General features: G+C 36.8%; 1 protein-coding gene across 1 annotated transcript in view; it reads left to right on the forward strand.

The window, feature by feature from the left end:
- The window catches only part of KLHL4 (kelch like family member 4), a gene marked incomplete at both ends in the record, with an annotated part of 40,438 nt that overhangs the window by 3,316 nt on the left and 11,373 nt on the right, over positions 1-25,749 (forward strand). Inside the window, 4 exons of the mRNA XM_084269011.1 lie at positions 18,430-18,603; positions 19,060-19,196; positions 22,075-22,271; positions 25,378-25,590. Of these exons, the coding sequence (XP_084125137.1) occupies positions 18,430-18,603; positions 19,060-19,196; positions 22,075-22,271; positions 25,378-25,590 (721 nt within the window). The remainder of the gene's footprint in view (positions 1-18,429; positions 18,604-19,059; positions 19,197-22,074; positions 22,272-25,377; positions 25,591-25,749) is intronic.

Below are 25,749 nucleotides of genomic sequence, written 5' to 3' on the forward strand. Positions count from 1 at the left end.
TCAAAAGGTATCAAAAGGTCTTCTGGAAGCATCTAAAATGATGGGCATTACCGGTTATCAGATCCTTATGGAAGCTACCTCCATAGTTCTGAAAAAAGCCTGTTGGTGGAAGATACACATTTCATTGACCTAGTGTGATTCTCATCAATCTGCTCTTTGAGTACAGACTGGAACTTTTTCACAGGTGAAACCCAGAGAAACGAGCTAAAACCTGACTGGATACCAAGTTATTTTGTTCATTTGTACACTGTATTTCTCACCATAAAATCATATTACTTGGGATGGTCATAAGGCTAAGCCCATGGGACATGGCTGTGCAAATGAAGAGCAAAGCCTTCAAAGATTTTAGGCTTGGTTTACAGTAAGTAGGAGTTTAAGTGAGCTCTGAAACAATGTATAGTAAATAAACTGTAACTTGCTTCTGGTTCAGAAGGCACAATTATGGAATTTTGTGCAATCTAACTAGTAGATGATCTCCTCTAACTGTCTGGAATCTGTCAAGGTTCAGGATCCTCTTTCAGAGAAGCAGTTCCATTTCTTTCAAGGCAAGTGATCCAGCAGTGGTCCAGAGAAATCAACAAAAAATCAAAGAATTTGATTACTAAATTTTGTTCAATGGTTGACAAAATCTTTGCTCTTGTGTGCAACACACAAACACACACTTGTGCACACACAAACTGAAAAAGCACTGGTACCTCCTAATAAGAAGAATCCATGATACTGACTTGCCTTGATGACTTCCCTTGATAATGCTGGGACTCACAGACCTGGTGTATTGACCTTTCAGTATGAGTGTTATGCACAGTATTTATTAACATTATGCTACATTGCCACATCAATTTAGGCATGCTTGCTTGCTGGGAGAAGTATTATGATGCTATATATAAGCTGTTGGATACCACGTGTGCTGGCAAAGCATGAGTGTACCTCTCTTCCTAGCTGCCCAGAGGCAGTTACATTTCAATAATGAATGTAGCATCCATTCATCATTTTCCTCTTATGCATTTTTTCTAATTATGCAGCTGAAAAATTGCTGACAAACCCCAGTTTTGTTGACAAACCCTAGATTTGCTAAAGATACATGCTTTCTAATTTCCCATATGAGGGAAAATATAATTCTAATTAATTTTAATAGAATCTTTTGATATCATAATCCAAGCAGTCAGTACTGATGTACATTCAAGAAGAGTATCCTCTTAACAGAGGCAATGCATTTACTGTAGTGACTATGTGATGTTCAGTTATTTTAATAGTTCATCTTAAGACATGATAAGTCTAATTGTCTTTTTCTTTTTTCTCATCAGGAAATAACTAACAGACCATTTCCCTTAATGTCTGACATACACATATATACATACATACACATGACTATTTTGGGTACTATCCCCTTTATAAGAGTTGTCTCTGTTTTTATTTCCAGTAGCAGATAATAGCCTTGGCTCATATTGCAGTATGAAATAAGGGTACCACAATGAAAACATACCCCTTGAATTATTGCAGTATCCCAAAAGATATTGATGGGGTGGAAATGAATAAATCTGTGCAGGGCCAAACCCCAAATTCTTGCACAGGTGATGCTGTTGGTTTTGGCTACTTAAGTGGCACAGATCAAGGACACATGCTGTCACATTTACTTCTGCTGATCTCTTTTCTGGGGAGAGCTATTATATATTTAGTGTAATACCACCATGTCCTCTAAAGTTTGTAAGAGATACTCACTGAAAAGATGTCTGCTGAATTATTCAATTAAAAAAATAATTTCCAAAAAAAGAAAACTGATGAAAATTTTTTGCATTGAGTGGTATCCAAGTAAGTAGAGTCGTACCACTGACTCAGAAGAATGACTGATAATGAATGACGATACATGTAGTAAATGGAAGGGCTACGAAGTGTCCTTTGCAGAGAAGATGATAGAGCCCTTTATTCATAGGAGTACCTCATGACACTATTTTCCCCTCATGAGTAAGAATTCAGTTTCATGAGCTCTCTCTGATGCCTAAGGCAAAGTTTAGAAATGATTATTCCTAATCTTACACAGCAGAAACTTTTAGTTTTAAATAAAGCCATAACTGCTCCAATTTTCTTTTCACAGAGCTTCCAGCATTTTGGAAAAACGTTTTCAAAAACCTTAACAAATAAAAGGTTTGCAAACATAGTAAAGAAGACTGGACATCTAGTGAGAGGACATGTCAATCCTTCTATGACAAAGTTGGATCAACTATATTTAGGCACTCATTATTTCCTTGCTCTTCCCTCATGGATACAGATAGCATATTGTGTTCCTTGCTCTTCTTACTCCTGCGCCATTTTTCTTTACATCATTTGCTTTATATAGTTGAAAATTGCTTTAAGGTTAAAAAGCTGTAATACTATGATCATTGTTGTTTCTCTCCTGACTTTCTCCAGCATGCCTGTCTGTCCTAGCAGTGCTGTGGTCAGATCTGCATATGTTCTGGTTAAAGCCTGACCATTCCAGTGTAGATGTCAGGATTACATACGTGTCATTCTGACTAAAAAACTTTTTGAATATCCTGCTCAGTGGGTTTTTTTGTCAACAACATGGTACAATTGTTCATGCCTCGCTTGTCATTCATGTGAGCCTCCTGACCCTGTGCCAAAGACCGGCTCCCTAACCATCTGTATTTTTGCAGTTGTTTGCTCGCATACAGTACTTTGCACAAATAAATTCTGTTATGTATATCAGGGAATGTCTCTAGTTTGCTGAACTAACAATGAGTTCTGATCCTGTTTACTGCCTCCAATTTACTGATTTAACATTCAGTTCTGATCTTATGCACCAACATACTCACAGCTCTTCTCAGTTTGGCATGATCTTCAATTGCAATCAAGTTCCTATCAAAGCTTTCTCTTTATTTCTTCCTCCCTCTAAGACATTTAAAGTCATAATGGAATTTCTTTTGAAAGTTCCTTAGGAATCCAGTTTGATTTAGCTTCCTATTTATCAAAGACCCATTGATAACTATTATAAAAGTATGACTGTACTAAAAGTGTGGCAGTTTTGCATTCATTCCATAGTTGTATACTCTGGACATTACTTGAACTCAGTACTATCTCATATGAGAAAGTGGCAAAAAGTATTCTCATGTCCAAGATATGACAACACTTTTCTGTTCTCCCTAATGCCTACTACAACCTGTTAATAAAGGACTGTGATTTATTTTGATGGTACACTTGCCAAATTCTTGCTCTTAGACTTCTCTTTTAAGTGCTAGAAATAATAAGTATATTACTTTTACACAGCAGAATGTGACAAGTTGAGCTAGGAAAAGAAATTATGTTTCTATCTGGTGGGGAATTTTGCAGTTTCTTTCATACTTATCACAACTTAATATATATTCAGCAGTGTATATTAAAAAGATGACTTTATGCCCATCTGGGTTATGGATAGTCAAAATGCGTCATTGCTACCTCAGGGACAATTGAAAATTAATTGTCTTCTAAAGCTGACCTTTATCTAAAGGTCAAAAATGAATTGGAAACTGGAGACATTTGAAATAGGTTATTTAAGATATTGTAGCTGATCTCCCAGAAGTGGTGCTTGAATAGCTCACGTGGCCTATCAATGCTATAGTGCAGCGGGAGAGCAGTTTGCAGCAAGGGAGTGAGGGTGACAGTCCATGCAATGATGGTTGATGAACACCCTTTTGGCATCACACAGATGCTGCATCTGCTGGTTCCAGAGATTAGATTTACTTATGTGCAAGGGCACATGTAGCACATGAGATAATTAACGACATTAACCTGCATTTAAGAGCATTTTACTGAAATTCATTCACAACTACTTGGAAAAAAAAAAAAGTGAGAGTAACCAAGAAAGCCTAGAACATTTGGGAAGTTATGGGGAGTGGAATCTGATGGAGGACTGAAATCTAAGGGCAGCTTTAACTTTTTTCCAAAAGTCGCTAATCTACAAGGAGGGACATGACTTCTTAGGCAATGAGTGAATGTAATGAACAGTGACCATTGAAGTCATTCTGACTAAACAAATGCTGTTGCTTCATAAAAGAGCTCTTGGTACAGTAATTAGAATCGATCTGTCTCAAAGGCATCATCATTTTATTCCAACCTTCTTCCTCTACTATGACATCTGAAGAGAAACTTGAAGAGGCAAAAAGTATGTAAAATTAAAGTGGATTGAAAGAGTTATTAAAGACTAAATGAAGAACTAGGGGTGTATTTTGAAATGAATTCTATATTTATACACTCTGGAAGGAGTGAATATTTATTCAAAAAGGTTTTTTTTCATAGCTACATAGAGTAATAGAATAATTTAAGCTTAAAAGGATCTCTGTGTGTCATTGATTCTAACACCATCCACCCCACCAAGAAGGCTAGAATAAGAAATAATATGACTCACTAAAACACAAAGTATTTCACTGGCTTACATTTAACATGCAGAACTTTCTAAGAAGAATTATTATAGGCAAGGGGAAAAAAATAACATTTAATAGTAATTTAAGAAACTAGGACAATTCTATGCATTTCAAAACAATTTCTTTATGATTCAATTATCTTCTCATTTCCACTCCATAAAGATTGCTCTCAGCAAAGACAGCTGTTAAATTACTTTTTAAAGAGTTATTGTTGTTTCTAAAATCACTTCTTAATGTCTCCAGAAAAAGTTAAGGAGATGATTAAACACACGCGACCAACGCAGAGCAGTTTTTACAGACAGGCTGAGCATATGCAATTGTAAAATCAATAGGAAACCCTTGGGTTGTTGTAGCATTCTTGGGAAAGGGGAAGAGAGTTTGGTTGATTTGAAAGTTATAGCTAGACAGCAGTCTGAAAGGAACAACCAATTTATTTTCATTGTTTTTTCGTGGCTGAATTGTTTACTTTGAACTATTTGCAATAGTGTAGTGTGGAACATTACTTGAATCTTTCACGCTTAGAGAAATAAAGGGATTTTTTTTTGTTATAGTCTAACAGCTAAGGTAGCCCAATATATAGAAATTTGTTTCAGCTTCTTTCATTCTGATGGAATAAAGAAACTATATTTAGAGAATGACTGCATCAGGGGATAATATAAAGAATTTGGCTTGTGTATGGTATACCTGTAGGCATAATGTCCAAATGAATACAAGAATGAAGCTGAAGTATGTTAGGATTCACAGGAAGAGCTTAAGGTAAGAATAGGAAATAAACTTAAGAGAGAATCTCTGAAAGAAAGCTATAACAAAATTTCCTCCTCCATGAAATCAGATTCCACCTCAGTGATTCTATCATCAGATACTGGCAAAAGAACTTCCCACACAGCTCTCACTATGAGTCTCCCAGTCCACCCCCTTACTTTCTTTTCCAACCAACTGCTTAATAGTCAAAACACAATTCAAAGCTAATTAAATAGATAGAACAAGACGTTAGAGCCTGGCTCTTTCCAACAGTTCTGCCCATCCACTAATTACCAGCATAAACCATCTTTCACTTAATTCTAGTAACTGTTTCCATTCCGTACAGTAAGTCAGGATATTTCAGTAAAAGTCTATCTGCTGCTCACAGGTACCAAGGATAAATAAAAATACTTCAAGGAACACCCTATCTTGTATCCATTACCATCATTTGAGGCTGCAATATATGATATGGGATCTACATAACTACAGGAAATAGGTACTGTGTTGGCACGCTGTGTTCTACAGTTGCACAAGGCTGCCTTATTTAGAAAGGAAACAGCACAAGAATAATATAAAATTAAAGCTTTGTTTCATTACTTTCTCAACTAAAAGCCTTTAGACTAAACAAACATTTTATTGGAAAAGACAACAATGGCTGATACCTGGTTCTTTCTTTGGTTTTGCTATGAATATTCTGCAAATCTTTGAAGAATCTAGATCTCTTACCTGTATATTAGCATTTGATTTAATCAAATTCAAGCGTTCTCAGCCAGCTTCTAACTAACATTTATGACTTCATGACTAGTTGCATTAGGATCTGAAAATCCTTACCCATGGGTTCTGTCTCAGGTTTGCTGCTTGTTTCTTATCCAGACTCACAGAAATCACTTAGGCTCTTGGTATCGCAGTTTTCTCATGATAAAAATAGCACTTGATACTTATTTTTCTAGGGAGACAATAAGAACTGATCAGTGTTTTCAAGCACCAGTATTTGCCTACAAAATGCCACTAAAATGCAGAAAGGAATGAATGCACATTATGACTGATGTATTGTAAGTGGCACAGCTCATCAAAAATCAAAATCTACTACATTAACTAGAAGTGTTCTGTTACAATAAGCAGTAGAGACCACCAATATACTTAAAATAAAATGTTTTGAACAGCAAGCATAAAGAGAATATATTGGATAAAGTGAACAGCCATTGTCACCATTTGCTATGCTTCAGTTTACCTGATAAATTGAAAGTCAAGAGGAAGGGAAGCATTCTTGCAAGAAATGAACATTTTCAAAGCTTGTTCATTTTAATAGAAGTTGTGAAAATGAAGAACCTTCTTCAACTGGACAAATACACCTTGATTTAAATGGAAATTGTGAGCAAATAACTAAGAAATCCAAGGAGTTAGAGAAAAGCTATTTTAAGCTATTACATATGGTTTGCGTTGCTAGGGAAACCTCTTTTGCAGTGTTCATTTAGCACAGATGCTCAGGAAAGCTCTGTGTCTCCATGTGATACCATTTCAGAATGTGAAGAAATAGAGATGCACATATACACACAATGCAGACAAAAATATGTCTTATTTTATCTTAGTCATGTTCTATGTCTTTGGTGGAAGATATTTCCATTTCTGCCATGACCACAGTGATAAATCAAGAGCTCAGTAATTAAATCCCTCTGTTTCCAGACTGAGGGCATTTCTTCAAAAATTACCTTCAGTTTTGATCCATTTGGGTTCACATATTCAGCAATCACCTGTTTTGAGTAAAAGATTTGCCTATGCCATATACATGGTGAAAATGTAAAACAAAGACCATCTCTGGTGATGCCATTTCTGGCCCACCCTGCTGACGTAGGGCAGATCTGACTTGCCAAGACGTATCATATAACCTGCTCTGGTCATTCTTCACTGCCATCATGTCCTGTGTTCTCCCTTTACCTCTTCAGTGCCCAGGCAGGTGAAACCCTGGAAGGCAGTTGCATTCTACTATGATCACAGTTACCTGCTGCTGTTAAGGAGGCAGGAGGGCTCAGACCCTGAGCGTGAAAATGTATGCTGCCTTTTCTTTCCTCTTTCAGCTCTATAATTTAGAGAACATAGGATTTGAAAGATTGAAAAGTAATCACCTTTTCACATTTTGGAATACTGCAGTCACAGTTTTAAAATACATTGTTTTCAGTTTTGGGAATAACGTATTATTACTGTATACCATTATCTACTCCGGCTGCACTCCTGGATCCCGCTACAAAGAGGACAGACAGTTAGGATACACCCAAGCAAGGCACTTCAAAATTGCATCAAAACTACCCATGGATGCAGCTGTGTAAATGGTAAGACCTGTGCAGGATGGACCTCCAAGTACACATTTTGGGGCTGTGTCCAAGCAGTCACATAACAGGTATACAGTGAGTCTTACAAGTATGCTGACGGCCCAGGAAAGAGCTTTTGGGAGTTTTGTTATTGGCCCACATGGTATGTCACCAACCAATATTTTGAGTACTAAACCTTTAAGGCTCTGAAAGTTTTGCTTACATTTTAACACTGATTTGTAGTTTGAACTCTACTCAACAAAATAAAAAAAAGCCTTTTTCTTTAAGAAAAAAAAAATTTAGAGAGATAAAAATTAAGCCCATTTATGGATGTTCTATTGAAGGCACTGCACCCCATAATGTGCTATTAAAGGCACTTGATTTTGGATTATTCAGTCCAAACTACAAAGAATACCAAAGAGACACTTGCTGATGAAGAAGAAAATAAAGACTATCTGAACAAAAAATATGATGTTCTACAGTTTGAATTTGTGTCTGTAATAGATAAATATTGATCTAACCAAACATTAATAACTGCAGAATGCAAACTTGCCAGTATCATGCGTTTGTGAACAAAGCTAGTTACATTTCGGGGGGTAATGTCAGGAAAAGACAGACAAAGCAGGGTAGAGATTTGTAAGGTCTTAGCACCACTAAAACAGGTTGATACTTGGTAGGAAAGAGGCAAAATTGATTTATGCTACAAATGTAATTTGGAGTAATGAAAACCATCTGTTATTCTGGGCATCCCATCTACAGCTTTCTGCAGAAGTTCTTCGTTTTGTCCAGTGCACTGGAGAATTTTGTGCTTTATTTCTGGGTCATGCAGTGTAATTCAAAATAGATGTAAACACCACAGTATGATTGTATCAAGAGTTCTAAGCCAAGCATACATAAGTATCTTTTAGGACAATACTTGTAAAAGGCATTTGTAGTTTGAAAGGCTTGTTCAAGTCATGATTTTCACGACGGTCTCTCAGAGGACATTCACAGAAGCTTGCCTCCAGCCTATCCAGCTAGTCTTTCAGTTCACAGAAGACTATGTGTAAAGCCAGAAATTGCCTCCTATGCCCTTCCTTACACCCACCCCCACCCTTTCTATGTGCTGGTGGCACAGTGGTTTAGGATGGACTTTAACTCTTTCTGTCTGAGATGTCTGACCTAGTAAAATCATCCAGCAGTACAGCCAACTCAGTCTCTAGATATCTCTTGTCATAGTGGATTTACAAGCAGTGTAAAACAGCTTCCTGGGAAGTTACAGCGTTGTGATCATGCTGGAGCCAGACTGTTCAATCAGAACACAGTGAAGCAGTAAGAAAGCACAGAAAGGAACTAGGTTGTAAGTCAAACCTGATTTTTTATCTTAATTTGTTTTTTTTCCATTCACGTAAATGTTTCCAAATTCATCTATAAAAGAAGTTTAGAGTGGCTTTGTGTTACAATATGCCAATAAAGTTGCTCAGCGTGAAGCTCCCGTGGGACACCACAAAGCAGTAGAGTTCACGTGTGCCTCTTAGTTCCACATTCAATATACAGCTCAATTACTAGTTAGCTGTTTAAAGTTTCCTTCTACTTACTTCACTTGGCATTACAATGAATTTGAAACTGAACTTAACACGTCTAGTAAAAGAACAGGACTGAAAGTCAGGACTGGAAGGACATTTTGGCTGGTTCAGTGGAGCAGTGAAGCTGTGATATGTTTACTAGCAAGCTACTGAGCTTTTATTGTTTATCTGGAACCTGGAATTATTTCCTTATATATCTTAAGCAATACATCAAGTTGATACATAATTGTATTTTCACAAGTTGTTTTCTTTTAAGTCCCTACAGTTTCTAAAGCATCCTTTGTTCCCCATATGTCAAGCCACTAAGTGAACAGGCTGGTATTTCACTTACACTGGCTTCTGCTGTGACATTTAATGAATCAGCTGATGCTAAATCCCCCAAATTTTTACATTTTCTAGTAAGTAGATTTCAATCATATTTTTAAATAATTTTGGAGAATAACATCACTGAAATGTGAAATTTCTGATTTCTAGACACCTCTAACATCCTCACCTCTTACTTTTTTATTCTATAAACTGTTGCTGAAGTCTTTCTGGTTTTCCTATACCACAAATACTCTCTCTCACACACAAGACTAATTTCTAATACAGATTATTTTGAGGAAAGGTTTTCTGTACACTCACAGAAAGTTAGAAAGGTCAGACCCCAGGAAAAAGAGATCCTGACCCAGGAGCACCATAAAGAGTTTCAGCTTTACCTAGTTCAAATTAATACATAAATATTTCATATTGATTTTGGAGGAAATATCAATTTATTCAAAAAAGACCTGTTCAGCAGACAGTATCTAGCAAAAGGTGAGCAGGACAGGCTGACTGAGCCTTAAAACATTTGATTAGCTTTGATTTGATCTACTCGCTGGTGGAAAAATGGTCAGTAGGAACACAGTAGAATATATGTTTTGTTATTGCAGAAATATTGAACAACTAGCAGTAAATTTTTACGGTCATAACAGGAAACTCCGTGAGAACTTGTGCAGCTGTCCCAAAAGAGAAGCTTAGATCATCATGATTTCCAGAGAGGGGAGCTTCAATGCTCTCAGCACAACTTTAAAGCATTTGGATGGTAACGGATAAATGTCTGCATGAATCTAACTTTTTTTAGTCTCCAGTTGAAATCCTCATTAAGTATATTACTTCCTCTTCCCAGTTTTTCAAATTACCAGGAGTCATAGGATCATAAGATCACAGATAGTTTGTGTTGGAAGGGATCTCAGGAAGCCTCTAGCCCAGTCCCTGCTCAAAGCAAGAGCGGCTGTGAGATCAGCCCAGGTTGCTCTGATCGTTATCCAGTTGAGTCTTGAAAAATCTAAGGATGGAGACTACATGACCCGGTGAATAGTCTTAAGGCATACATTGTGGCATCTTTTCACTGAAACAGCACAGATTGCAAGCAACCTCAGTAATCAATTCTTTCTTCAGGAGGCAGAAAACAAATCTAAGGAAATGATATGGGGTTTCTATCAAGATGAGCTGTGATAGCATATTATTACATGCCTCATTTAGTTATTGTTATATTATCACCTTAGCAAAAGTTGTAATACATATTTTATTGAATAAATGAGATTAAATGGCCCTATTATATTTTGTACGGTCACATTATAGTGTATAGCTTCCTTATCCTAGAATAAGAACACAGGCACTCCAGGAAAAATCTGTCATACTAATACTATAAGCAATATTTTCTGCAGTGCATATCAGTTCTACTTGTACTTCTCAGCCTTTTAAAAAATTTATTTCATATAATACTTTTATTTAATGTCATGATTTTATTCCAGTTAGGTTCCAGTTGAGCTGATGTTGAGACAGACCCTAGCTTGTTGGATCAGTTATCAGTATTACCTGCCAAAATAAATGCCAAGTCACCAACAGTATCAAGAGCACAGGTTTTCTTAGGACATGTCAGAAATAATCTTAAATACACATGATACTGTCAAATAAAAGTAGACCTAATAGCTTATCTGTAAAGGTTGTAAAGACAATTCTCTTTCAGTTGTACAGATATGCTACAGACTCACGAATAGAGGACTCCTCAGTAAGCAATTATTGCACACTGCTGTCTCAAAACCCTACTTTCTGAGGAAGCATGCCAGATGTTCAGTGCAAAATGCACATTAACAGTAGCAAAAATGCATGTAATAATGAATACTAAGATATTTCTCAGCCACTATAAAAGTGAAAGTGAGCAAGGAGGAGATAAAGCACAATAGTCTACGTAATTTATAACATTAACAGTTCCTTACAGCATGTATGGGAGGGTATTGAGCATCCGAGGCTCTTACTGTATGGACTTCAAAGAAAATCTACTCAACTGAGTGAAATACTCAGGTTTAAGTTATGGCTTTCGACACAAAAACCCAGAGGATAACTAGCTGGAGAATACTTTGGAATCAGGATATCTGTACCTATGAACACAAAGAAATATTTGCTATAACAGAGGGAAACACTCTCAGGGTATAATTACAGAGTTACAAAGAGTGAGGAATTAGCCACAGATTAAATTGTGTAGCTAACAAACCCTTGCAGAATAAACAGCTTCAGTCTCCCCCACAAGTGTGCGCTCTATCAATTCATCATTGAATATAGGAAAATATTATCATTGAATATAGGCATATATCTAGTATAATAAAACACTCATGGAAGCACAGGCAGTATCCACACTGATTAGATATTGCCAGAGCTCCAATTTTAGGGAAGTATCTCATGCTGGAAATCAACGTTCTTAAGCAATGCCATTAAAAACATTTAGAGTAAAGTTTCATATTCAGATGAGCCTGAAGCAGGAAGAGAATCATTGTTTTAAATGAAAACTCCTACAATATTACAAATTAAATAACCAACAGGGCACTGCAATAAAGTCCTAGTTATACTGTGTAATCCAGTGGCCAAGAAATATCAGAAAAAAGATTTGCCTATTTTTGCCTCTCCAGCCCTTTCAGCAAATTCAGCAATTTACACTGGCTCACAAGACACTTTGCACTCTGGGCATCTGGGCAGACTTTACTCTCTGTGGAGCTCCATTACCACCCCGTGTCCCTTCAGGAAGGCAGTCTGGGGCACTGCATGCAAAGCCACAGAGCCAACAAGACCCATTCCATGGCTCTTCCCCACCTATCCTTCCGACTTATGAGAAGTGGAGACCTGTTGACTCTTTATTTTAATGTCTCTTGAAATTTATGAATGGATCTGCAATAAATTGCTAAACAATTTTCAAAATGCAGCCCCCAAACTGAAGAACAAACTCCCATAAGTGAGTCCCGAAAAGGATTTATATAATAATGAAAATTTAAAATGTTTGCCTTGAATAGTTGAACAGAAACAATTCACGTTATACTACAGTGCAAATACAGAAGATCTGGACCAAATGCTACTGTGCTTTTATACAGCAATAAACTACAGAAACTATTTACTAAATGCACAGGAGTATCCCATTTCTTAATTATCTGTGTACAGCAAATTGTGTACGTAAGACTCTACTGTACATGCAGGATGCCAATAAAGGAATGTGTGAACCTTCCAGCAACCTGTCTTCCCAGTAGCAAAAGATTAACCTCTGAGGGAATACACATGCTAATAACAATTTGCTCTGCAGTGAGCCTGGGAAATAATTTCATGTTTAACCTTCTCTATTAAAATAAATACACAGTTTTGAAAGGAAAACAGCTGGCTGGGAAGGGTGTTTGGATTAACCCCTCATGTACTATGAAGTCACGGTGTGGCCACAGCTGACATCACCATAAATGACTGCACAGAGCTCAGGGGGTCTGCAGTTTCATTGGAACCTCTTTTCCACTGAATTACCCCACCAAATACATACTTTCTGTTCATAGGAGAATTCCAGATATCCTAACCCAAATTCATCCTGATATGAATCACAACAGCATTCATCTGTATGTTAACAGGTCTGAGGGGAAGAACAAAACTCATAACAGCTACAGCACTTTCAGTGGGATGCTGAACCACCTGTGCTTAATGATATGCACACTCATACTAGTACTCCAAATGGAAAAATTTATTTTAACTAATGCCAACTGAGAAAAATGGCAGGTTTCTGTTCATAGTAGCAGTAAAAAAATATTCAACTCAGGCATTTTCAAGAGCTAAAAGTTTTAAAGGAATTATCAGTATCAACTTTTGATTTAGGTAGGTCAGACATCAGCAGTCTCCATGTAGACTTAAATAATGATACATTTCAAAGGCTTATTTCTTAATTTTCTACATCATTTTCTGCCATTGTTACTGCCTCATGTTAATGTTACTACCTCACCAGCCATCAACATACAGTACAAGATTCCCTACTCTATTGTATCAAAGTTTTTACCAAAACCCTAAAAACTTCAGCTGCAATATTTATGAAGAAAAAATAATAGAGGAGGCAACTGCAGTAGAAATTTTAAGACAGAGGTTGGGACTGTTACTGATGTGGCATAATTATGTCAGCAAGCAATTAGTACAGCTGCATCGAATATCTCATTATTTTATCTGTGTTCAGAAATGGTTTCCTAACTGAAATAGTTTCTTATTTCTCAGCCAGCTGATGTGGTTTATCTCTAACAGATGCTGGGGTCCTGTGTTTTGACCTAGGAAAACCACACATCTCAATCTCCAACCCCATGACACTGCCCGAGAGGCAGAGGGTCAGAGCTCAAGCAGCTGCACAGGAGAAAATCAGCCTGTGGGGCTTAGACTGCACTTCTCTTGAATAAGCAGAAACAAAGGAGAGGAGGGGGGGAAAGATGAGTTGCACTGTAAATATTGCTGCACAAACAATCTGAATTGATGAAGTTGCAGTTTTTTCTCATGCCTGGCCACCGCTCAAGCGCATCCAGTGCACCACAAGCTGAAGTCAAGTAAGTATCATAAAGTCCTTAGGATGTCTAACATCCCAACTGGTATCCAGTTTGCTGCTGGTATGATTTACACTGCCAAGGCAACCTGGCGCAGAAATCAAAATCTGTAAGTGACACTGATAACTAAACTGTTTCCTGATTAAATGGAATTTCACAAATATTATAGCAGGTTAATTAGGTACATTCTGAATGAGAAATGGTCGCTATAAAAATAAAAATAGCAGCCTTGTCAAGGTAAATAAAATTAAAATACTGCATCTCATTACCCACTTTTCATGTGATATTATTCTCCTAAGCTTCCTTATCATCAGGTTTACCCTGTTTTTTGGTCATAGGCACACTTAATGAGGCACTTTAAGAACATAGTGGATTTTAAAAAGAATGTGATAAATAAATGGCATTTATGCTTTATCATGTTCCAATTAAGTAATGAGGAAAATTGAATTTATCCTTTATATACTGATTAATGAAGTGTGCTGTGCTGATTAATGAAGACAGAAAATAATTTTAACATAATTATGAAATTTAAAGAATTATAGGCCTGGAATGAACCACAAACTCATCACCAAAGAAAAGATCAAGTTTTACCTCCACAAGACCAATTTTGAGATCCAACTTGTCTGGGGTCCAGTATAATATAGCTGTGACCTCAATTCTAATTTGCTTAGCCAGTGTTTCATTCAAACACTCAACAAACAAGTGTGAGCAGGTCTGTGAACAGTAAAAAATTCCCTAAAGTTGAAAAAGGACAAAGGCAAAGATGGCCCTCAATTTAAAATCTGTTCCAGAAAAGTTTGTGACTTGCTATTGTATCCTAATGTGACAATTAAACCTTATATCTGTCTTATACTTGGGTGTAATAAAAACATGGAGCAGGATCAGAAGCAGAACTTGCCTGGATTGGAAAGTGAATCTCTGATAAATTTTCAAGAGTAGCTATGCAAGTTGTTGCTATTTCTTGTATTTATTGCACTTAAATCATGCCATCATAGCTCAATTTTGAAAATGTCATGCAAAATAGTGTCAGAAGTCATCCAAAAGTCAAGATGACTTTGTTATCTTGTAAAAAAACCAGCCAACCAACCAAAAAAAAATGTTATGACATGATTAATTCTGAACAGCTGCGCTGGCTAGTATTTATCCCCTTCTTATCATCCAGACACTTAATACTTTTTGATTGTTACGTGAAGTCTATTTCAAAATGTCATGTTGCTTCTTTTTTAAAATGGTACCATATTTTCACCATCCTTCACAAGTCCTTGCAGGAAAACTCTGAAATTATTATACTTGGTTCTCTACCTTAGATGAAATTCACAGAGCTCAGCTATGAGCTCAGCTAAGAGCTCTATTAACATTTATTTAATTGGTTAACTACAGACTTCTCTCTGCACTCCCTAGTCTAACCCATGTTAAGCCATTATTACTAATTACACCATCCTAGTGAATACTGACACAAAGATGACATTAAGGAATTTGGGTTTCTGATTCTTCAGAACAGTTCATTGATAATTTTCCCTCCTAACTGAGTGCAAAACTACTTCCTTGGTCATCACAGGGCAACTGCACTTTTGAAAACTTTTATTGTTCAATATTTAGATTTTGTTAGTCCAGACTTGCACACATGTTACAGAACACAAATATTTCTCCAAATTCTCCATGTTTCCTTTCTGCGCTGGTTCACATCCACCTTGATTTCTCTCCACGTGTTTTTCTCAACACACAAACACATACCACGTAGAACAAGATGTGACAGGAAGGCATATTCGTCCATTTATAGCTAGCTTGTCTGTCTTTCTACTACAGTCCACAGCATTCCCTATTAAAATTCAACATAAAGGTGCCAGTCTCCAGGATATTTTTACTGACTTTTTCTTAAAGGAACTTTAACCTCGGCCTTTAGTTCATGATCATATATTCTGAAGGCCATTATTACAGTTCCTTGCAGCGATAGGAAAATATATAAATATTTATCTTTGAATTTAACTTTAGCATTCCATAACATACTATATCTACCATTTTGAATCAGCTGCTGTAAATAAATCAGGAATTATAATATTAACAAAGATATCAGAGCAATATTTTACTTCCAGTATTTTCCAGTTTCTGAAGACCTTTGTCTTTGAAATAATTATTTACATTGACAGTATTTCTACTTTGGTTAAAGGTCACTCTACAAAACATGCGACAAAACTACTGAGGACTGAAGGAAATTATTAGACTTTAAGTTGCTTTGTAAATATTTGCTCTACCCACAAGTATATACACACCGTGGGAAACTACTAATTTCAAGAAACTTGTATTGTGCACGTGCAGTAGGGACAGCTGAGTGTTATTTTAGTTGATTTCTCCACACATCAAGAATAAGGGGAATGTAAAACACGTTTAGCTACAATACTTAGAACGGATATAATGAATCTGAAAAAAAAGAACAAAAGCTTAAGAGGTAAATAGTAAAACATGGATGTTACAGAGTATGAATTTGGCATGCAGTAGCTGATGCAAAACTAATGAGCATATAATCCAATTTTGCAGCTTCTTCCTTTTCAATGAAGCACTGAAGGAAAACAAATAAAAACGTATCATCATTGAACTCACTGGGACAAATTAATTTTTGTAAGCAGTAAACTACAAAGGGTATGGACTATAGGTGAACTTGACTTGCCCCTTTTTCTTTAAAAAAAAACAGAAGAAAATGCATTTTAAATTGTACTAAAGAGCTTCAAAAGAAAGCCAGAGAGTTTATTACACTGATTTGCTCTATCTTAATGTGTTTGCAATTAGTGAGCTTGCCTTGATGGAAAGACACGTGCATGTACTGTGCACACACACAGTATGCCCAAGGGTTTCAGGTGCATCAGGTCTGCTGTTTCTCAGGTGATGTCTACGTACTTCTCAGGGCTGAGATGCCTCAGCTATACCAGAAATTATGTGTCTCTACAGACTGTAAGCAATCTTATAAATCCAGCGAGTCTGGTAGGGCAGGCCTGAATGGATCTGCTGAACTCCAGTGCATCTGAAAAGCATCGAATGCACTGGGGATCTGAAGGCTTTTGACATACCAGTGCCCAAAAGATGCCGTGTTCCAAACAGGCTGGGGGATGTCTATAAATGCCCGGCAAAAATCCAGAGAAGTTCAGCTTGAAAGATTTTCAGATGGAAAAAGAGATCTGGAAAACCCCAGACACACAATAGCCATAGCAACTGCAATTTTGCTCTGTAGTGTTCTGAAAAGCACTGATGTACAGTAACTTTCTTGTATTGCAGGAGGAATGTAAAACTCTCCTCTTTCTCAATTCAATATTACATTATAATTTGATTTCTAATTACTCTCCTTTAATTCTGATTAGCTATTTAACGAGGTACAATCTTTGAAAATGTATGCTCTAACTTAGCTCAATTTTCTGATAATATTATTGAGTCAACCTGATTTACCCCTTTTTATTTCTATCTTTTCTGAACTAGATGTTCAATTGTGAATATAAACCAATATTCTGCTAAATTTAATATTAATTTCACAAGGAGATTTTATCTTTCCTAATCACTTATGAATATGCATTAACAGAATCAAAGACAAACAGTAAATTTAGCTAGTCAGCTGCCATTATTTCCTAGCTGGGCTCAGAAATTAAAAACACTCCAAACAAACAGGTGCTTTAAATTGATGATATTAAACTGAGAAAACATTTTTCTAAAAAAATCTTTAACTGCACTTGCTGCAGGGTATAGTGTTGACGATTGCTGCATGTTCAAGATGTGGTATACATGTATACTAACAAAGGCATTACTGTTTACTAAAAACAGATGAATACAAATATATTTTTCTGAGAAAATCTTGAAAAGGCTTTTCAATCTGCAACATAATTCATATTCAAAGGCAGTAAGGAAGGATGTCTTAAAAACAGTGAAATAAGAGAAATTGTGTATATAGTTTTCATGGGTGTTTTTAAGTGGGACAGCTAAAAGGATTCTGGAGTGGGAGGAATATATTTATAGTGTACTTTTTCACGAAAAGGCAGAAAAATTGGCTCATCTTTATTATTTGTATTCAGGATCTAAACGCTATATAATGTACTGATTTCATCAGTTTTTAGTTTGGTAATTTGTCTAGAATTACATGGTCCTTATCAAATTGTCTTCTGATTCATTCCCATTTAGTAATGTAATTTAAAACATGAAGAGAAAAATATGTGTAATATCCAAAATTTCATAACAAGATATTTTAGCTATTAGTATCATAGGAAAAGAGATTCAGTTTTTATGTATTTTGTTTGTGAATGATCAGGAGGCTGCCTTTATCACATCAATGATGTGTAAACATTGCATCATTGACACGGAACTGATAGGAGGCAGAAAACTCAGTAGCACCACCTACTACAGGTAACTGTAGTTAACTACAGTTTACGTGCAAGTCTTACAAATGAAAACCTGCGGACACCCAACAGAAGAACAAAATGGAAGAAGGCGCGGTAAGACCAGCATCGTAAGAGCTTTTTCATTTTAAACAATCCTGTGATGCCATTTGAATGTAATCAGCATTTCTGATGCTACGGTCCTCACACTACTTCTTTCCTTGCAGGCTCTCAACAACCAGCAGCTCACTGCTTGGAATGAACACCAATGGCTCAGATGAGTATTTCCAGTCTACAAACCACGCAGAGCAAACTTTCCGCAAAATGGAAAATTACCTGCAGCAGAAGCAGTTGTGTGATGTTCTTCTGATAGTTGGAGACCAAAAGATTCCAGCTCACAGGTACATTTCCCAGTATTGTTACCATGGCTTCAAAGCCAGAAACTTCCCAATGCTGGGTCAACTTATGCCTACCCTGTTCAGTTATGAATGAACAGTTACTACAATCAGGAGATCAACTAACTGTGGAATAAAATGATGTGATTAATATTTCATATTCATTATTTCAAATAGAATGAAATTCAAATACGAACCATTGATCCTGTCCATCTTCCCTTCTACTGCTGTCAAACTATAGTGAGATCAGTGTAGAAAATCTGCCCAAACAAGCACTGCAGGAGAAAATTAGATTACTAATTGCCCTTTTAACTTTATTGCTCACTGCTGTAAGGTTTGAATCTATGTTAAAGATAATGTTTCTATTTCACACACAATTTATTACACAATAATACTTAATTTCATGTTTGGTTTGAGATGATGAAGTAATTTAAAGTCATACTAAAATGCTTTTATTTCAAGGTTGGTTCTCAGTGCAGTGTCTGATTATTTTGCTGCGATGTTTACTAATGATGTGCGTGAAGCCAAACAAGAGGAAATCAAGATGGAGGGAGTAGACCCAGATGCGCTGAAAGCATTGGTGCGCTATGCCTACACAGGTAATTCTTCCTCCAACACCCACATTATTCTTGTAAAGGAAGGCAAAATCTGTTCAATGCATAGATAATTGCCCCTCCTTTCATTTTGTACTAGTACATATGCATATGCAATGCAAACCTTTCTCTAGAGAGGATGAATAAATATTTCTGGTTTATATAAAGACTTATTCTAGAATGAAATGCAGAAAAATGAACATATAAATTCATATTGGACATATTTCTCTGACTAGATACAAGTTATTTTGGAAATTTGAAGGAGAGAACATATTTTGCCTGTTGCTCACCTCATGTAGTGACAGAAGAGTGTGCGATGAATCTTCCTGTCATGGGTAGCTACAGAAAAGGTCTGTCTGGGTGGCAGCTATTTGGCTCACTCAAGGCTCCTGAGCAGGAATAATCAGAGGAAAACAGGAATATGATCACACCCATGAGTAGAGCAACTTTTACCATGAGAAAGTGCCGCCACATTTTGGAAAGGTTTAGTTATGGCCTCTTGAAAAATTATAGAGATTTTTTATCTTACTGAAATTAAATATTGTTTTTAATACCAGAATATATATTTTCTCCCCTAATTTATTTTCTCCCATTTTCAACATTTATCCCTGTATGGCTGAATCTGAATGGTTGAACCAAATAGCCAAAAAGACCAGGTCAGAGAACTGTGAAATCCCTTTCATCTGCTTGAGAGTGAACAGAGAAAAATGCTGTAGAAGATGATCTCTATAGTAGTATATATTACAATTAGAAATATCCAGATCATTCAAACCTTTGCAGATTCTGGAAGTCTGCACATTCTAGTACTTGGCAAGCCTCTTGACACAGATGGCAGCTACTATAGCCAGGAAGATAAGAGGGAAACCCTTTTTCCCCTGCCAAGCTGCGTGGTTCTGTGACACAAAAAAAATACCCAAATCTCAAAAAGGAGAAAAAATTTACCCTTAACCAACCAGAATAACAACTTTATGAATTTATAAACAACTGCTCATAAACCAATCCATCACCTCAGTTAACAGCTATTATCAATAACATTTACTTAATCCTTGTCACCTGATGTCCCACACCAGACATTGTTGCTTGCTTTTGAATGAAATAACACAATTTTGATACTGAGATAGGGAAGATGGAGGATGTATCACAGGTATCTATTGATAGCTTTATAGGACTTTAAAAGGGCTTGGAATATATTTTTTTTAATCAAACTAAAACAAAGACCCCATTATAATCACCATATTGACATTTGCATAAATGTTAAAAATAGGAGAAACTTCATTTGCGAGGTCAAGCACTTCGTAAATCTGGACTGTTGCATGAAGAGAGAACCCTCGAGGAGAATAAGCAATCTGCAACCCAGATCAGAAGCATAAGTTTCTATACACAAAATAGACCCCATTAGAGGGTAAAAACAAGCAGATAAATACAGAGGGCCAGAGGGAATGCTGCCTAACATGTATAATGCAGTGATATGGTGGCAATGAATTAGCATACATTACCCAAGGAAATAGATTAGTACAAATGCCTAGAAGCTGGGCAGTGGGATGCTTAGAATCCACATGTATCTCAAAATCATCCCACTTGAATAAATCTCATCTTTTTCAGTTTAATTAATGCAAAACCATATGAAAGAACGTATTTAAGACTACAAAAGCAAACAGCAGGCTATGAAATAGTGTAAGTTTGCTTGCAAGATTCCCTCTTTGCTCTGAGGCGTTATATTGCAATCTTTATTTACAAGAACGTGTACTGGTTTTGCTACATACCCTCAATGAGAAACGGTTCTGAGTTGTATGGTAAAACTCAAACATCGCCCTATTCTTCACCCTGCCAGCCCTTCCTCATTTTTTGCCAAAGTTGGATGGTATTAATCAAAAAGCAACAGGCATGAGGAAGAGATGGATTGTGTCAAGTTAAGACCACTGAAGACTGCAGTAGAAAACTGAATTTTCCTACTGTCTCTGACATAGGTTTTTACATGATAACAACCAAACCTCTAAAGCTAGTGCTACTTTCCTAAGTAGTGAAATACAAATGTGACTTTCAGAAACGAGAGCTATATCTTTCCAAATTGTTTACATATTCTACTGAAATAAATCAGAAGAGAACTTTGGACAAGAAACCTCTTACAGTTCTACTCGGATGATACTTCTGACTGTAATCTCTCAATACCACCCTTCTCCAGCTGTTGAATAAAGATGGTGCGTATCATCCTTCCATAGACACAGCTGGAAAAGAATTAAAGTTTCTGAGGCAATTGGATGTTGTAATTGTAAATGAAAACACAGTCATAAAACACCCTCCCCAGCTCTTTTTTCAGAATAGGATTTAGTGCTGGGTATCAACTAGGGAATTGAGCCATCCACTGAGCAACAAGAATGGAAGAATTTATTACAATAGCACATTCCAGTCTATCTATAAACATAAAAAACTACTCATGTCATGTAATAACTTCATTAAAAATTTAAATGCACAAGTGGATGATGGAAGAAATCAGGTTTCCTGCACAGGTTGCCGGCATTTCCTGGGTTTTGATACTGAAGTTCTCATGTATAATAGAAACTTCTGATATACTATTTAATTCATATATGAATTTTAAGACAGGTTTTTCACTAGACACGTCTTTCTTTTTATTTTATCAGAGCTAATGCTGTTAAATTCCAATAAAAATGTTCCAGTCATATTCAAATCCACCAAATCCTTTCAGTCTGTTAAAACATCTGTTTAAAAAATCCTTCAGATGGAAGGAAAGAAAATGCATTTGTGAATCATAAGACACTTCAAAAATTTTCAGTGGAGAAAAATTGGGAAGTGGGAAGCTTTCAAGTAAATAAAAATACAAAGAAAATGACTGAAACCTTTTTTCTCCCATATGCAAACTGCACAGGTATTCTGGAGTTAAAGGAAGACACGATAGAAAGTTTGCTAGCTGCAGCTTGTCTTCTCCAGCTATCTCAGGTCATTGAGGTATGCTGCAACTTCCTCATGAAGCAATTACATCCTTCCAACTGTCTGGGGATTCGTTCTTTTGGAGACGCCCAGGGCTGCACAGAGCTCCTGAAAGTGGCCCACACATACACGATGGTAAGATGAGCAATCTAACTGCTTTGCAGTTTTAATGTCAACAGCAAGTCCTGGAAAATATGCAGGTTTGGTGAAGCAGAGCAGAGCTCAGGGCTGCTGCTTTCTCCAAGACAGATGCAGTGGCTCTGCTCTTCCTACACTGGCAGGGTCAGTGCTTTGAAGTCTTGATGCGGCGGCATCTCTGCCCAGCTCAGACTCCAAAGGGGAATTTAAGACCTGTGACTGTTACAGAGGTACTGGAAGGAGAGAAAAGCATGCTCAGAAAAATAAATATTGAGTTCTATTGTTTCCTGTTTCAGAGTTTTGCCTTGAAGGAGGACATACTAATTGCATATTTGCAATATGATTTGGATACATTTCTTCCACAAAATGTAATAGGGCCGGAACATGGCTAATGTCAGGCAGCAAACAGCAACATTTGCCTTTTGATTCGGCACAAATAGAATTCTGAAGCTGATTTTAAGGTGACACACACATAAAAAGAGACAAAATAACAAATGTACCGAAAGATTTGGAATGCTAAAAAGCAACACATCCCTGACTGGAGCATAATCTTCCTCTTGCTCAAAGCAAGAAATGAATATTCAGAGTGTGGGAAAGAGAGAAGCAAGATAGCTTGCTGTGAAACTAAATCAAGGGATAAATATTCAGGGCAACAAGATGTGCTATAGCAACTCTAAACACAAAAAGAATAGCAACTGCTACAGCTAAATAGATATAAAAAGAACTACTTGTTAGGAGACACATGGCAGCTTTATGCTTGAAATATTAGCGTAGTATGTCAAAACCAGTTTAGAGGCTTCATAATGCTGACAGCATTCCAACAAGAGATTGTACACTTCCATATGCTGAAATAAATGAGAGTGGCATGTACAGATGAGAGATTGAGAGCGCTGGTTGTGGTCCTTCTTGTCATACTAACGGTTTGTTTAGCAGCAACAATTTTGCTTTAAAATTTTAAAGTTTGAAAAAGGGCATTTAGGATAGAGGTTCACTCAGCTTCTGTTTCAGTGTTGTCCTTGCTGCTCCACATGATCTTATGCTACACCACAATCACGCACTTCTCCCTCTCCTGTTAGCTCTTTTCTCCCACCAGCCCCAGCACACAGACACCAACTTTAAGAATTTAAAATTCATGGCCCATACTTCTGCAAAATTGAACTAAAAACCTATGATTAGACATACAATTTTGTGATGTCAGAGAATAGGGAGCCTTTTCTGGTTAGATTATTTTTTTTTTAACCATTTGAACTCATCAGTTGTCCCCAGGAATTAGAATTTTAGTGTCTTTTAAAAGTGGGTGTCACAGAAATGAGTCAGGTATTTAAGAAGACTTGTGAATGCGGAGGCTCATGGTGTATCTATGAGACTCAGCAGTGCTGTGCATATATAGCCCTTGCAGTGTCTTCCTCAAAGCATTTCCATCCCTAGAACCGCCTCCTCTACCTTGCTTGAAACAGAGGATGCTGCCACGCAAGGGGACCTCGCATGTCATGAAACCACCTACCAAGTTGGCAGCTACTGACAATTTTAGAGACAGCAAAGGAAGTCTCCACCTCTTTGAAAAACCTTAAAGAAAGAATTTTTTTAAACCCTTGAAGTGATTTAAAAAAAAACAAAACAACTTTGGAGCATAAGGGTTCATAACAATGCATACACCCACGAGTGTTGCAGAAGAGGATAAATAAAACATTCTGTTTTGTTTCATGCCAACCTCAAACACTACACAATATGTACCTTAGGGAAAAGTCTAAAGTTGTACTGTAAATATACAGGTGATTCTAATGAACTAGTAGTATTTAAATGTTTTCAGAAGATAATCAGCTGTGAACACACCACATCCATTCAACAAAACCAGACACAATGGAGACCTTCCCCTTCAATTATTTTAGCCATTGATGCAAAGTATTAACAGTTTCCTGCCTGGTATCCTGGTAGATTCGTGCGGATAGAGCTCATTCTGATAAACATCTTGTGCTATATTTGTATCTAAATGTGGACTGGTCTTCCTGTTCCTATTCTCTGAATGTCACAAAACATTACAGCAGGATACATAGAACAGAGCAAAGTTAACATCTCCTTTAATCACTGACAGTACTATATTTACATCCTTGGTACCCTTGAAAAGTTACAGAAAGCTATGAAACTACTGAAAAACAATAATACAGTTATCAGTTACTGAAATTTCTTCATCTGCCCCATTTCAATCTGGTTCCTAAATAAGATGTATTACTTCCAGTTACATAAATGGAAATTAGTATTTCAAATACAGACATGAATTCCTTCATGTATTTCTTTGCAAGTAACATAAACAACTGTTTCTGTTAACAAAATTTCTTTTCTTTTGGAACTAGCACAATTTAATCTATTTCTACTAAGCAAGCATATTTAATATATTTTACTATGTTTTAATACTGTTGTAACTCAACTGTACAATATATTGTTTTTTATGAAAAGTAATTCTTTGAAGCATTCTAAGGATTTAATGTTTGTGGCCATTTCTGGAGCTGGTGAGTTTTATCATAGCAATAGCTTAAATACTGAGACCCTTTGTTGGGACTCACACAATTTTCTATTGCCCAAAAGGCACTGTTATAACTGTGAGTTTAATTTCCCTTGCTGTGTTTTCTGCTACTGAGTGGGAATGGGCAGTCAACATCTGGCACAGCTCACTGCAAAAGGATTGGAATGTTTCAATGTCATTTGCTTAAATCTTTTGAATCTGATTGTAACAGAAGTTAGACTGTTTATTTGAATGCCCACTTGGCATAATTAAGATACACATTGTATCTTCTATTTAGCTGCAGTGTTAGGATCACTCTGATGGACTAAGCCGTTCGTGGGCAATCTCTAAGACAGGTCATACTGACAAGAAGCCTGTAAGGATGCTAGCGTGAGGATGATTATTCTTCAATCTTGCAAAGAGTAAGGCAAAGCAGCAAAAAGCCAACAGAATCTCCCTTAAATGGTAGAAGAATCAGTGACCTGTAGAATATATATTGCATTTCCCTACAGCGCAGAGAGGAACAGGAATGAAATACATGCGAAGCCTGTTATTTCAAAGTGTGAATATTGTAAGTGCACTGAAATCTTGTTGTCTTTTTAGGAACACTTCACAGAAGTAATAAAAAATCAGGAATTTCTTTTACTGCCTGCTAATGAAATTGCAAAGCTCTTGTCCAGTGACGACATCAATGTCCCAGATGAAGAAGCCATATTCCAGGCGTTAATGATGTGGGTGAGGCACGATTTGCAAAACCGGCAACGAGACCTGGGAATGCTTCTCTCTTACATTAGATTGCCTCTACTTCCACCCCAGGTATGAAGGTGAAGGGCCAGCAGGGAACGCAGCTCCCAGCCAGAACGCTTGCCCCAGGCACCACCGAGACAGAATCCTGGGAAAGGGTCTGGTTTGGGCTGGTTTTTTTTGATGAGGTTTCTGGTGGGGTTTTTTTTTTTGCATTTTTTTTACCTGTGT

This window comes from Gallinula chloropus, assembly GCF_964237585.1.
Source record: "Gallinula chloropus genome assembly, chromosome: 11".
In the NCBI taxonomy this organism is placed as follows: Eukaryota; Metazoa; Chordata; class Aves; order Gruiformes; family Rallidae; genus Gallinula; species Gallinula chloropus.